The 15188-nt window shown below is 33.9% G+C and overlaps 3 protein-coding genes across 5 annotated transcripts in view; 2 read left to right on the top strand and 1 right to left on the bottom strand.

The window, feature by feature from the left end:
- Window positions 1-89: 89 nt before the first annotated feature.
- LOC144849618 (syntaxin-16-like) lies at window positions 90-6834 on the top strand. Its single transcript, XM_078706586.1, has 9 exons — window positions 90-247; window positions 574-653; window positions 856-908; window positions 1236-1342; window positions 1603-1765; window positions 1874-1998; window positions 2393-2536; window positions 2700-2780; window positions 3776-6834. The coding sequence occupies exons 1-9, from the start codon at window positions 167-169 to the stop codon at window positions 3878-3880; spliced, it is 939 nt and encodes a 312-aa protein (XP_078562712.1). The 5' UTR covers window positions 90-166; the 3' UTR covers window positions 3881-6834.
- Window positions 6835-6852: 18 nt separating this feature from the next.
- Window positions 6853-10626, bottom strand: LOC144849617 (uncharacterized). Its single transcript, XM_078706584.1, has 8 exons — window positions 10557-10626; window positions 10025-10366; window positions 9522-9839; window positions 8912-9280; window positions 8096-8467; window positions 7666-7815; window positions 7539-7573; window positions 6853-7249 (listed from the first exon to the last, which is right to left on the bottom strand). The coding sequence occupies exons 1-8, from the start codon at window positions 10588-10590 to the stop codon at window positions 7154-7156; spliced, it is 1716 nt and encodes a 571-aa protein (XP_078562710.1). The 5' UTR covers window positions 10591-10626; the 3' UTR covers window positions 6853-7153.
- A 1758-nt stretch (window positions 10627-12384) lies between these two features.
- Window positions 12385-15188, top strand: part of LOC144850451 (protein spire homolog 1-like) — a 42065-nt gene continuing 39261 nt past the window's right edge. For all 3 annotated transcript variants that reach the window (XM_078707735.1, XM_078707734.1, XM_078707733.1), the window contains exons 1-2: window positions 12385-12683; window positions 13294-13319. In XM_078707735.1, coding sequence (XP_078563861.1) covers window positions 12419-12683; window positions 13294-13319 — 291 coding nt within the window. In that variant the 5' untranslated portion in view covers window positions 12385-12418. The remainder of the gene's footprint in view (window positions 12684-13293; window positions 13320-15188) is intronic.

The following is a 15188-nucleotide window of genomic DNA, read 5'->3' as shown; positions in this document are numbered from 1 at the left end:
ATATAGAAAATAAACAAATTTAATTTTTTATCCATTGTATTTGCAACTATGTAAACAAATATTTTAGGTGTAAAAACTGTCTGCTTCCAAGTACGTGTAAAGAAAAGAATTTGTCAAAAAACACTGGTGAAAATTGTCTTGATTTTTATCAAATGAGGATGAAAATATGGCGACACGGAGTTTAACAGAAGTATTTATTTTAATGCGAAATAATGCTGTTCAAAATAGGCATATATTCACGGAGCAGGTAAGCCGTTAATACCCTTTTATATTTGTCACGATCTAGCCTAGCCTAGGCCGGCTAAATAATATTGTTAGTTAGGCCAGCAAAGAAACCTAATTTAGAACGCTGTGTGGTCATTCATCCGGCACTGCGTGTAGTGCATTAAGGCAGCCTAACCTTAGACTCCGTATTATCGTACCCCCATGGCGTTTCTGTTAAATGAGAATATTATACTTTGTGCTATTTATTGTGTATACAATCAGTTTATACATAATTTTTGTTGATGAATATGTATTATTAACTTTTAATCACAATAACATTAATTAAATAATCTTTGTGTTCTTTGTAAGAATGAGACCGATAGGACAGCATTAGTGAGTACCACCGATGGAGTGGTATCATTCTCTAAGTCATCTCTACCTCCTGAATGGTAAGTTGTGCACAAATATGCAATTATTTTTGTCCTTGTTAATAAAAAATCTTAGTTTAAATATATGTATTATGTTGCTGAGTTTGAAAGAAAATTAGTTTTCATAATAACACGTTTACTGTATTTCTTGTCATCACCATTATTATTGTAGCAATGTTATTCAATATTATCCAATTTCAAAGTATTTTTATTCTTTTTGAAGGGTTGATAGTGTTGAAGAAATACAGTATGACATATCCAGAATTCAACATAAAAGTATGAAATATTTGAATTACTAGAAATGTTTATTACTATTAAATTTTATTGTTTATGTTTATAAATGTATGTATAATATATATATATATTTGTAAAAGGTATCGTATAACAGAATGAATAAATGTGGGTGACCCCCACGAGAGAGAGATTACAGAATTATTATTGTTATTGGCAATATACAAATATATTTGAACAGCAAAATTAAAGATTAAAAACCATGATAAATTAAAGTTGTAATCCAGTAATAAATAAATAACAGTTAATCATTGTTACAATGTTATCAAGCCTCAGAGTTTACCAAATTATTTATTGCTATTTGTTTCTCAGTGAAAGAATTAGCGATGGTTCATGATAAGCATTTAAACAGGCCAACACTGGATGACACGATGCAAGAGGAGCACTCTATTGAAATTATGACACAAGAAATTACACAGGTAAATTGTCATCATTGTCACCCTTGAGGATGAGGGTGAAAATATTGATGAGGGTGAATGACAATAATGATGCAAGTGACATTCAACAACATGATGATCACTGTCACCTTCATCATCATGAATGTCATTCCCATCATCATGTTGTTGAATGTCATCCTTACTGTCACCATAATCATTATTGTCACAACATACAACATTCTTTACACGATTATATGTTTACGTACATGCTTAATATTAATTTTAATATCATTTATTTTTAGATGTTTCACAGATGCCAAAGGTCAATTCAGTCAGTGGGTGCAAAAAGTCGTAGGTCAACGTCACAAGAACAGAAAGTTACTAAAAATATAATGTCAACTCTAGCGGGTCAGCTTCAAGATTTATCAATAAGTTTTAGAAAAAGTCAATCAAATTACCTTAAAAGTAAGTTTAGTGATTGTGAAGATATTTTTTCTGCTTTTTGCAAAATAAATTGTCATCAAATTGAAATTGTAAATATTTCTAATGTTATGATTGTTCCCTTTTGTACAGGAATGAAGAGTCGAGAAGAGCGGTCACAACACTACTTTGGTGGTAGCAATATGATGACGTCTAACAACAGCGCCATCATGGCTGCACAAGACGACCTCGATGACGAGGACATGATATATGACAGGGTACTTTGTTCTTTCAAAATGTCTTTAAATCTCTATCTACACTATGAAACTAGTTTAAACAGAGTGTGATGTGCCCAAATATGGAAGTGATATGCCCAAATGTGGTAGTGATATGACATCATCATGTCCGTATATGGACACATAACATTTTTTTGTCACATAAAGTTTGATAGTGTAGACAGAGCTTAAGATGAGATGCCAGTAAATTAAGTGTATTGTCTGTCTTTTCTAATAAGGGCTTACCTATATATGCATATATGGTGGCTACAATAGTTGGATTCTTTTCTAGTGAAATTCCTGATATGTATTTAGTGTAATTCTCAATGAAGTTTTTTACTTCTGTGGGTTATTTTTGTTTACTAATCTTCTTATTATTAATTTTTTTGTCTTGTAGGGCTTTACAGATGTACAAGTACACATGGTAGATGAAAACAGTGCTCTGATAGAAGAACGCGAGAAAGAAATCACACACATTGTGCAATCAATATCAGATCTGAATGAGGTTTTCCGAGATCTCGCAACGATGGTTGTAGAACAGGTAAGAACGCGAGAAAGAAATCACACACATTGTGAAATCAATAGCAGATCTTAATGAGGTCTTCCAAGATCTCGCAACGACGAAACGCACATTTTATTGAACATTTGTCACCAAATATTGGTATAATTTAAAGACTGACTGTTAATTGTTATTTATCTTGCAGGGTACAATTCTTGATCAAATTGATTATAATATTGAGCAGTCATCAGACAGGTTACAAAGTGGCCTCAAACAGCTACAAAAGGTATCATATTTGATTAATAATTTTAAGTATTTACTGTGTTTGAAATGTTTAAAAGTCTCAACTCAACCTAAATCTCTGTCCACACTTTTAAAGGCCAGGTGCGGGCAAAAAATTTCTATTGATCATACATTCCAATAATTATCGATCTATAGTTTCCCCTATGTTTCATAATTTTTGGGATTTTATTTGTGTTACACGAGCTTGTTGAAAATAAGCACTTTCTTATCAGTGGGGGGATAGTTCAAATTACACAGTAAAATCTCTATTCTTTTGTGCATAAATTTTGTAAATAGAGAGGCATTTTAAAAAGCTATGAAAAATAAACGGTGTGGTAAAAAATTTTATCAGATAACTAAATATAGGTAATATAACTTGAATATTACATTTCTGGTATTTTTATTCAACTTCAGCTTTTTATTTTCATGCTATAGCAAAAATTATCCACCGTATATCCACCATCTTTTTTCACCTTCTAGGGAGTCACCAGACATGTTATTACATTAGGTTAACTACCTAACTACTGAAAAAAAGTCTTCCTGGTTTTTATGGAAGAATTTTGCCAAATTTTGTATTTGGCCATATTAAGGGAAATTCATGTTTTTTCGTCTTGATTTCTGTTACAAATATTTGATTTATGTACAATTAACCAGATATTATATTTAAAATTCATGCCTGTACCTGAGCTTTAAACTTTATGTGACAAAAAATGTGATGTGATATATGAACATGATGATGTCATAACACTACCGTATTTGGGCATATCACTCCCATATTTGGGCACATCACATTTTTTTGTCAAACTAGTTTGATAAAGTAGACAGAGCTTTACATTATACTCGAATTGACCTTTGACCAGGATGAATACAGACTATATACCATTCATGAAAGTAAATCTAAAAATCTACTGTCCCAAATGATTTTTATATCTATATATGTATACATAATAAATACTGTTTTATTCTTTGATACCAATATCAAATTGTTTTTTTTCACAGGCCGAGAAATATCAGAAAAAGAACCGCAAGATGATGGTGATTTTGATTTTATTTGTTATTACTGTCGTTTTAATTATTATTTTAATTGCCAAGAAATCTAGTTGATGATTTTAAATTATTGAGTTATAAATCGAAGTAGGGCCAAAAGGGTGCATACACTTAAGGTTTCAATATTCATATATGTAAATTATATGTAAATTATATGTAAATAGGCTAGTTCAACTTTAAAAGTTGATTTATCTGTTTTAGATTATTTGTATAGTCTTTTTTGATCATGTCAAAATATTTGATTGATTAAAATTGTGTGATTGTAATATTTTGTTTTCTATATGGAATGGAGAATTCTCAAGTGAAGCCATTAATATAAGTAAATAATAATATAAATTATTTATCATAGACTTCGATCAAAAAAGATTATAAATGGTGTATTTTATTTGTGTTGGTGCGATATAAAATGTGCATTCCTTGGCTAAATTAACATATTGTATAATGGGGTAACAATAGATAATATAGCAATTTGTTAATTTGTACAATGCCTTAAAATCTCCAGTGGTCGAATGGTAGGGTGCCTGCATATCAAACAGAAGGTTCTGTGTTCGAATCTCGGTTGGGGAAGCTTTTTCTAATTCTCATCTTAACCGTTTATGAATTAGTTATAAATTTCTCTGTGCCTGTGCATTTGTTATAATTCAAATATTAATATGTTATGTTGTTGTAAGATCTTGTTTTAATATACAATTTCATCATTTTATTTAATAAATTTGTTTTAACTTATTAATTGGTTGGACAGAGCCAACTGAAATCAACTTTCTCACAGAGTCACTAAGAATGTTGACCCATAGTTATACAAAACTAATTTAATAATGAGAAAGTAACTAAAATGTGTTGAAAGATAACATTATGTGAAAACAAAACAGTATTATCAAAACATACATACATGAATAGGTTGTGTATATTTCACTCGTCGCTATGGGTCATATGATTCGAGCCACGGTATATATTTATTACTTTCTGAATGTATTTGTTATGTTTGTATGTTGTGTATATCAATGTTGATTCAACCTGTTAGTGGCGGTTTCATCGCTGTTGGTTGTGAACTGAATAAAATAAAATAAAGCTTGGTTCCCACTAGGGACAAGAGGTAACGTAATGAAGTGAATTGACCAATCACAAGCGATGGATTATTCGAACTGTCGCTTGTCATTGGTCAACACGCTTGCGTTGCGTTTACGTCCTTGCGCTGCGTCTCTGTGGCAACCAAGCTTTATTCCATACCTACTGTTGTATTCACTATGCTCAGTGCTGTATCAATGTATTCAATTATTGTAGGAATGCATTTTTTTAAACATCTATCCCTCCAATTACTAACCATTTTAATTAGAGAACCTTCAATTAAAGACCATTGACTGACGATTATATTCTTATATGTTTAAAGCCTATTTATCTGACTGGTGTTCACATGTACTTAACCTACATTACACTTAAGTAGACCTAAAGCTTGGTTCCCACTAGGACGCAACGCAATGGCGTAAGCGCGCCGCAAGTAATTTGGCCAATCACGACGCATTGGATCATCCAAAACTTTAGCTTGTGATTGGTCAACTCATTTACGTTGTGCTTACGTCATTGCGTTGCGGCCAAATGGGAACCCAGCTTAAGATTCATACAGCATTATAAATGTTTTCTATTTTATATGGTAAAGGCAAATTTTAATGTAATATTCCTTATATGGCATAATTCATATATTCATTAAGCATATACAAGTTTATTCGAAGCATTTATTGAAATTTTTGATTATTTGTTGTTTTTTTTGGGGGGGGGGGGGGGTTATTTTATCAGGCCTCCTCGATATTTTATTATTTTATACAATACTTAATTTAGCAGGGTCTATTAATGTTAATTATCGTAACCCTTGTTATACCATTACAGTATCTATGTTTGTTTAAATCAGATCCCATGCTAAGGTTGTCTTAATGTTAACCACTACACCAGGGCCACACTGTAAAATGTGTAGGCTATAAAAATACTGCTAATTTGAAATATGGGAAATGTGCATTTTGTGACCTTCATTAGTTCCTCCTTCTACTATGCCTTTGAAACAGCTTCAGAAGATATAAGCTTAGTTGTCAATTGTTTGGTTAAATGTACTTAGTTATGTGCTTAAAAGTATAACCCTTGAGAAACCCCTATTAAGCTCTGTCTACATTATCAAACTAGTTTGACAAACAGAAGTGTTATGTGCCCAAATATGGTAGTGATATGTCCAAATATGGAAGTGATATGATCATATCCATATATGGGCACATCACATTGTTTTGTCACTTAAAGTTTGAGAGTGTAGACAGAGCTTAAGTATTAAGGTGACACTTCCCGTGAAACGAACGAGAGGCCAACCCCGATTCAAGAACTAACTTTGTTGGGTCCCGGCCCGAAGGTGTCCCCTTAATAGAGGTTACTAAGTAGACAATCTGGTTTATTTTACTAATGTTTTCCACCGACGATTCTTCTCTTGCCCACCTTCATTGTAACGACGTCAACAATATTACGGTTTTCTTAAGTGTTTGTGTAAAAATTCGATAGAAACTTAAAAATTACAAACATAAGTGAAAGTTGGTATTTAAATATTTATCTTGGTAATAGGCGGTGTAATCTGCTAGTTTCTGTCAATACTTCATAGAAACATTCATTTTTTGTAATTTATATGTTAAAAGTGAATTTCTAAATTATTAAGCTTTAGTTCACAACAAAAATGAATTTGACCAATCACAAGCGACAGTTTGAATGAGCATCGCGTCGTGATTGGTTAAGCTTGGTTCCCATTACTTTTTTTCAATCTTCCATGTTGAAAATTAAATTAATTTATTATTTTATTTTGTACTTTCACCTCTAAATCAAATCGAAATATCTGTCGTCATATTCTCTGTACTTAATGTGTACTTTTGTTGGTTTAAGAGGAAATTTATAAATGCGATTTTTCTTTTTCTATTGACCCCTCTATTTGCATAACATTAATTGAGGGTGTTTATTATGGTTACATAAATGTCATAATAAAGAATGTATATTGTGAAAGAAAAACATTTTCACTGATTACTGCTTTTATTTTAAACAAGTAATTAAGAGTTAAAACTGTCTTAAACAATTAAATGAGCTAAAGCTCTGTCTACACTATCAAAAACATGATGTGCCCATATATAGGGAAACTTATTTTCCCCTATAAGGCAGTGCGTAAATTTAGGCTATACTATAATTAATCTCATGAAGTATTCATGATTTCTGCCTTAATTTCGCGGCCGGCCACCGGACCAAATCGGCCTTGGTATGAACTTAGCTTAAAGGTAAAATATTTCTTTTCATGTATTGGTTGGTCTAGTCAACCTTCTATTGGATAAACTCGTAAGTGTGTTCAAAATCTGGTATTATGCTGGTGTTCAATTCGGCATAATCGTTCGATTCTGGAACGTATTCCATGTAATCCTGCAATAAGAAGAAAGAACACCAAAATACATCATTATTACCTGAGCATCTTCATGTCCTTAAGGTTTGAAATAAGGGTCTTTCACACCTGTTGCGGCATGGTTCCGGTCCGACGCCGGCAAATCTAATCGAATGTCAATGTTTCGTTTTCCCGACGCTCCACACGGCTAAGCGCCAATCAATATGCGCGTAACCACGTGAAAACGAAACATTGACGTTTGATTTGCCGGCGCCGGACCTGAACAGTGTCGGAACAAGTGTGAAAGACCCTTTACAGCAGAAACCTTACCTCAACTGCCTTTTTCTTTCTTTCGTTTCTTTTTCCTGAAAGAAGATAGTAATAATTTTAAAGTAACATTTAACTGAGGCGTCCCATACCTTATTCGTATCAACTGTAGGATTGGATTTCAACGAACCTTTTGAGAGACCAATGTACACACAGTGGCAGGAGACATAGACTAAAATTAGCAGAAGTAGAATGCTAGGGCAGAGAATCGTAATCAGCAAATTCGAATTGAACCATAGTTTCTGAGTTTCGTTCTCATCTCTTGAAATTTCTTCTGTATCTGTAAAAAAGAATATGTTATTATCATCAGGTAGGCCCTATAGTATTTTCCTTTTCGCTTCAAATTCGTCTTACATACATTGATTTGAAATGCATTTATACTGATATGCATAAATATCTAGAGTTACGTCACAGAACTAGGTGAAAGCGAGAATGAGATAACCATCAGGTACGCCCGTTACAGCGAGAATAAGAAAATCAGAGTCACTTTATATAGATCTTTAATTATTGCCTACTTGTTATCATGAGTATAGTTCAATCCCGCGAATCGTTATGCTCACCTTGTTTGTCTATATCAGTAGTTGTCACGTTTAGAATAGTACAGAGAGAGATTTCCATAACGTCATTCTGCGTTGCCAGACAACACAATTCCGCCGCCAAACCGTAAATGTCATGTGGCTTCAAAGTTACGCTAACATAAGTAGTGAAAAGTCCATCTGCTCCCTTCCAAAGATTTCTAGTCACACTATGACGTATGTCTACTTTGTTTAGCTGGAGCTGGACATTCGTCAGCGGTCTGGTATCGTTAGCAAAGCACTTGAAAGTGACCACGTCTTTATCTAGAAACATTGTCCTCTCATGGTTGAAGCCTTGGTCCGAATCATCTGCTGCGTAAAACATTACGCTGGTGTCCTTTAGTGGTACAAAATATTCTGAAAGAGTATAATATAGGCCGGTTAGATTCGAAGTATTCCACGTGTGGTAGTTGCGCCGCGCAAAGTGGTAACGACCAGGATTCAATTCCCGATAAGAACGATTCTCCAAGTCATATCAGCTGTGAATGTGTAGCTGGTTGAACAGGAAGGCGCCGCGACATTCGGGAACTGACCACCCTACCCTACATAGTGCCGAGTTTATTACCCTCCAAAATTACGGGACTCGCCTTAAGGCCTTACAGACGAGTGGTAACGGTAATATAGAGAATCTATGTTATTTCTTATTACCATTTTTGCACACAACGCGGAGGACCGACCGGACGGGCGGTTTCCGCTCAAGATAGATACATTATTGTTCTACAGTACATGGGACAAGCTCGTCTGTGTAATTATGTAACAACTGTAGTTGACATGAGAAAATATGAATACAATTTCGTTTACCTTCTACATGAAGAATTTTACAGATTTTTTGCTCCACCAACTGATTTGTTTGTCTACGGAGATATTCATGTTTTGCCACACAGCAGACACTCTTTCTGTTATCATCTTTAACTGGTGAGTAGGAGGCTGCAACCTCAGTGCTGTAAAGACCATCATCCTTCACCACCGTTGTTGATTGCGTTTCAATAGCGTCACCGTCTATTTCTACCGAGATGTCAGCAGTTGGTCTAACTTTGTCCACCACGCATTGGAGAGAGACTTCTTCGTCTTCTACCAAAGTGAGGGTGTTGTCGGTATTCCTCGGCATCTCTTCTTCCTCAATTAATGACGTCAGCCGGAGATTAGACTTGGTGATTGGTACGAGGTAGTCTGTAAGAAAAAAGGAGAGGCATCATTGGTAATTTTCATATAGAGTATAATGTAGGCTTACTACAGTATAGTAATGTTATTGTTATATTACGCAATTTAGGTTGCGTTCTGATTTCCATGAAACGCGTTTTTGTACGGTCTTCAACGTTTTAATTACGCTTAACATTAGCTGTAACATTGCTGATTTAAAGATTCGAATCTAAAGATTCGAATCACTCCAAAGCTACACTGACTGACTTACCAACGACTTCTATCACCGAAGTAGCTGTCATAGGTGAGTTCAGACCAGGATGATGTACAATACAAGTCACGTGTTTACCATGATCGGCAATTGATGCCGTAATGTGAATAGAAGATGTGCTGTTACATAGTCCATTACTATCACATGACGGGTTAACAGACGTCGTATCATCATTTGGCTGTATATCTGTCACGAATCGAAACGTAGCCATCGGCTTGGACCGCACAGCCATACAGACGATGTGTGTTGGAACATTGCTGGACACCTCAATGTAGTCACCGTCGTGGAAACCGTTTAACAAGACGGTGGTAGGAGGATCTAATCAATAAATAAGAAATAATCAATATCCCAGTTTATTGATTGATGATCAATATGTTGATTTATCACAACAGCTATAATTGACCTCACTCTCATCAATATGATCAATGTACTAGTAGTAGGCCTAACTTATAACCAAATGGAACACTACACAGCACCATGAACAATAATGAATTGATACCTACATAGTAGTTTCAGGCTCACGTCCCCGACAACTTTACTTTGTCTGAGAATGATATAGCACCGATACGTGCCTTCAACCTTCTGCGTGGCATTAGTTATCCTCAACGTTGTATTGGTACCGCTATACGCGAAGCTGTAGCCATCCGTGATGACGTCAGCATTGTCTGCAACTATCTTTTCACCTTCAATGTACCACCATCGCATCCAGTAGTTACGATTCAGACGAGTATTGAAGTTACAAGTTAGCTGCGTCGGTCGGTTTACGACGGCTTGGAACACTTCACCATCGTTTACTATCCGTTCGTCTGCCTCTGTTGTCTGGCACCGAATCAACAATATGCTTGCTTAAAATAAAAAAAAAATTCAAGTTATTACCTTGAGGATAGGCGGTCACAGACGAGTGCGTACAAAACCCCTGGCGTCACACTTGAGTGATTCAGCGTGCGGCGTACAAACAAAGGTGAGCGCGCGTAGGTTATGTATAGGCGCGCACAAGTATATTATAATAATTTTTATCAATAACAGTAAACGTACCAATGAAATAAATACTAAAATAATCTAGCATCATGGAGACTGATCGAGTATTACATGTTGCCTCAGCAATGTCTCAAACTCTTGTAAATAAAATTGATATTAACATTCACTTTCACTCATAGTATCGTCGTCTGACGTCACAAGTATCGATTAAAACCATTTCCTGACAATGAAAAATTTTTTTCAGGGAATTTTTAAAGAATCGTTTTCGATTTCTGTTTAATTAATATTAATAAAAATAATATTAATTAAACACACTTAGAAAAATAAACATTTGAGAGGTATTGCTTGGTGAATTTGTACCCAGACACTCTAGAAGGAAAGCAGAAGCCGAAAACACTACGTCACTAAACCGTACAAATGTTTGAAAGAATTTTGGAATAAAAATAAATAAATATAATGACCAAAATAAATTTTTTGGTGTGCATTTTTCGCGTTTAATTTCGCGTTTCGATTCGCGTAATTCGCTTTGTTTTCGCGTTGCTGAAATAAGAACTTAATATACTATGGTTAGTGAAGGAATTGAACCACTTACCTTGTTTGTTGATCTGCTCTGCTCTGCTGCTCCACGTTTAGCTGCCTGCGCCAGTTGAACCCGGGTAGTATACCATGATTTATAAGCGTGTATTTAGTTATTGCCACGGCGGTGGTATAATTAAACGTATATTTAGTTATTGCTACGGCGATGGTTTATAAGCGTATGTTTAGTTATTGCCACGGCGATGGTTTATAAGCGTGTATTTAGTTATTGCCACGGCGATGGTTTAGAAGCGTATGTTTAGTTATTGCCACGGCGATAGTTTATAAGTGTATACAGTATTAATCAAAAAGAAAAAAACATAAGTTTGATTGTTGGATACAAACAATATGCCCTCTTCAGTAACCGTAATTAACGAATATCTTATTCTGCTAAAAAAGTAAGATTTTTTAAAATTAAATGTCGGTAAAATTATATTTTTTTCAAAATGATAACGTTTACTATTTACAATGTTACCGTTTTCGAATAAACAAAAAAACAAAAAAAATGTATATACTCAAAACGAAAGTCGAATAACACCAAATCATTCAATTACCGTAATAATTTCTTCTCTGACATTTCCATTTTTATGTCTAGCGCCCCCTTTTGTCGTAATAACGCTCCGTCTTTTTTTTCTGATACTAGTATTTTGTTGGTTAGCGCCCTCTTTTTTTGTATAACGTCGCGAACTTTTTAAAGCAGAAGCATGCTACGTTACCAATTTATTATTTCGAAAACTAACTTGTTTTTGACGATTATTTGATTGAGAATGGATTAGTAAACTTAAAAAATAGTCGGGAAAATAGTACATTTATATTTTATTTAATTAATATTTTTCAGTCTTGTATGTCGTTCATTTTCTGACAACATATAGCTCGCGGCCCTATATAGGTTGAGGCTTTATCTGTATATTATGTTTACTCCATATATAATTAAGAAGATGAAACTATTGTTATTTATTTACCAATTTCAAATAATCATCCTTACGAACAATCATGGTATAATTGACTACTAGCCTATTTGCTTTTAATCTTACAAATATAATTAATATATTTTTTTCTTTTCTCAATATACACTCTAACAGTACACTCTCTAGTACACACAAAAATGTGATCGACATTTTTTTCTTAAAATCTTTGTTATAAATAGTATAATTTTTAATTGTATTTAATTGTACTGAAAAAGAGAAATTATGAAAGTAATCGAATCTGTGATCAGTTTTTAAAAGAATAATTACCATAACAAAAATGCTGCTCATCGACGCGTGTCGCGTGCAGACGAACTACGCTCACCAACCAAGTACACCACACATGATCGTTTCGCAAGCAATAGAAAAACACAAACCATGGCGGAAGGCCCACCTATAAAATTGGACATACAGAAAGATGGATATGCTAATTTGGATGGAATATTAGAATCATTTGGGGCACCATTAAATGAGGAACAGGCATGGGCACTTTGTTATCAATGTGCTAAATATTTACATGAAGAAAGGCGGAAAAAAAGAACCCAGGCCTTCGATTTTCAGGCCATCTCGATTTACCGCGACGGGAGTATACGCATAGCAAACAAGAGACCTGTACACGCTCAGAATAATGGATCATCAACCGGTTAGTATTTTCGTAAATAGTATTATTAATATTGTCAATGTTTTTATATCGTCATATATTCCAGTCATTTTATGTTAATAAGAAGGCTTCCGAATGTTGTGGTTGGTTGTGTGTATGAAATTTTGCCTGCTGACTGATGAGTTTTGGCAGGTGGTTGAATTGAAGTGAATGAGAGGCCTAGCTAAAGAATATAAATAATTTTATTGTGTGTATAGCCCAATAAATATTTTTTTTTGTATAAATATTTGCTTTATAAAATAAAAAAGGTACATCTTGTTCAACTGGTGATACATGAAAAAAAGAAATAATATGTGTACTCTACTGTAGCGTTGATGTATGAGATATGTATTCGAAAGAAACACATTTTGAATTTGTTGACATTTGCATAATGTAATGATACCTTATTTGCATATTGACATTGTATTTACATGATGTTGCATGTGGACTTCATTTTTGACATTTCTGATAATGATATTGGGCAGTGCTAAATTTGTAATCAGTACAGTACTATTTCAATTACAATATTGATTTATTACAATTTTAACTTTTTTTAAATGTTTATTTTCATATTGACTTTTCTCATCTGGATTTAATTAATTTATTCATAAAGAATCGTCGAGTCAAACAGAAATAGAGGTAAGTCTATTTTTTCTCTATAATTTTTTTAACAGACTTTAGTTATTAATCATTGAAGTAATATTCGGACAAAATCCTGTTATAATTTTCACACAGTTTTGGAGGAACCTTTAAATTGGCTGTAAATATATTTGAAATTTAGGGGTTTTCCAACAAATCCTTCACATTGTTTCTGAAAAAGAAATTGTCAGTGACGTTTGCCATTAAAATAGATGATACAAGGTGTGAACTCAAGCGTTAAGAAAGAAATGTCTAATAATATTGTATTGTATTCTGTATGCTTTTTATACCAAGAATCGGTGTAAAATTTTATAACCATTATGACTCAGAATTATTGACGTGTTAAAGCTTAATAAGGGTTGTTATTTATTTCTATTGAGGTTTTTTTGTTGTGCGCTGATGCGAATCCTCTCATATTTTACTCACTGTACAGTAATATTCAGAATTAATATGTGGACTGTCCCAGTGTATAATTTGTTTGTAATCTAGTTTAGTGTGATGACACTAATTGGTTGTACGTTATTGTTGGTTTAGACGATGTGTCCTAATTACCGCTGTCTGATTATACTATAAGTTGTCTCGTTATTGGATGTTAATTAGCATTTAGTCGGACGGTCAATGATTTATACACAGTGTGACTAATTAATATAAAACAAATTATGAAAAAGTTTATTTTTATATTATCATATCAGACTTATTACTGGACCCTTTGGTGACTAATTAAAAATTGATAGATGTACATTATTATTTTGGTTAGGGTTATAACTAACTTGTACTGTATAAAATTTACACTAACCAAAATGATACTATGTTGAATCCAAACTTTAATTTAATTTAAAAAGTAATCATTACTTATATCGTACAGTACACATACGTACAGTAGTACAGCATGTACTGTAGTATGGTAATACGTAGTATAGTACTGTACACGCCTATCCCAATTTACTGTGTAATGTGCACACTGACTTGGATTTGAAAGTATAAATATTTGATGTCATACTGTCCATAAACATAGAATGCTAACCCACAGTTTGATCTTTGAATCAATCAACCTTTTTTTATCTTACCAGAGATCGTTTTTAATTTCTAATCCAGAGATAGTTAATGTCTAATAAATTTCATCATTTTTATTACTGATTGATATACAGTACTACAGTACCCACACTGTACACACAGTACTGTTCAGTTAACACACTTTTTACCACAATTTTGTATTGTCATTTGTGACTTTATGTAACAATGAACGGTGGTATTTTAGTTAGTTTACCTAGAGAGTGTGGGAATGTGACGCTCTGTTGAATGTGATTGTTAAGCCAGTTACGGAATGTCTGACATCAGATTATAGTTAAAAGCAGACAAAATCTTAGTCTTGTTCAACAATGCCTTGATGCTAAACCTTTGCTTTGTCGGATGTCATTACATTTGTGTGAAAAGTGGCCGATGTTTACCTGCAAATGTGCTGGGTGAAACTCCGGCCTCTAATGCCCCACTGAATCCAGACAGACAGGGTCCATTATAATCTTGTTAAGGAATGATTAAGGAGTTTTCCAGGGGGAAGTCCCTGTAAAGTTAAAGTTTCGTTAATTGCACCCATAGTGATTCCAATTAATTTCGTGGACAAGTAGCGTTGACAGAAACTGTATGAAAGCATAAAATAGCCACCCTACAGTACTGTAGGTGGTTGTGTATAGCATTCTACTGTATTGTACTTTAGCACTAGTACAATACAGTATATTGCAGAGTTAAGCTCTGTCTACACTATTAAACTTTATGTGACAAAAAATGTGCCCTTATATGGACATGATGATGTCATATTTGGTATATTACTACCATATTTGGGAACATCACGCTTGTTTTGTCAAACTAGTT

This window comes from Antedon bifida, chromosome 8 (genome assembly GCF_963402885.1).
Source record: "Antedon bifida chromosome 8, ecAntBifi1.1, whole genome shotgun sequence".
In the NCBI taxonomy this organism is placed as follows: domain Eukaryota; kingdom Metazoa; phylum Echinodermata; class Crinoidea; order Comatulida; family Antedonidae; genus Antedon; species Antedon bifida.
Note: the sequence above shows the minus strand (reverse complement) of the source record. Positions and strands in the feature narration are given on the sequence as shown.

Coding starts and splice junctions, on each gene's coding strand:
- LOC144849618 (XM_078706586.1), top strand. CDS start 167: ATGGCGACACGGAGTTTAACAGAAGTATTTATTTTAATGCGAAATAAT. Junction 1,766..1,873: donor TCAATCAAATTACCTTAAAA/GTAAGTTTAGTG, acceptor CCTTTTGTACAG/GAATGAAGAGTCGAGAAGAG. Junction 1,999..2,392: donor AGGACATGATATATGACAGG/GTACTTTGTTCT, acceptor TTTGTCTTGTAG/GGCTTTACAGATGTACAAGT.
- LOC144849617 (XM_078706584.1), bottom strand. CDS start 10,590: ATGATGCTAGATTATTTTAGTATTTATTTCATTG. Junction 8,468..8,911: donor TAAAATTCTTCATGTAGAAG/GTAAACGAAATT, acceptor ATACTCTTTCAG/AATATTTTGTACCACTAAAG. Junction 7,816..8,095: donor TACTGATATAGACAAACAAG/GTGAGCATAACG, acceptor TCTTTTTTACAG/ATACAGAAGAAATTTCAAGA.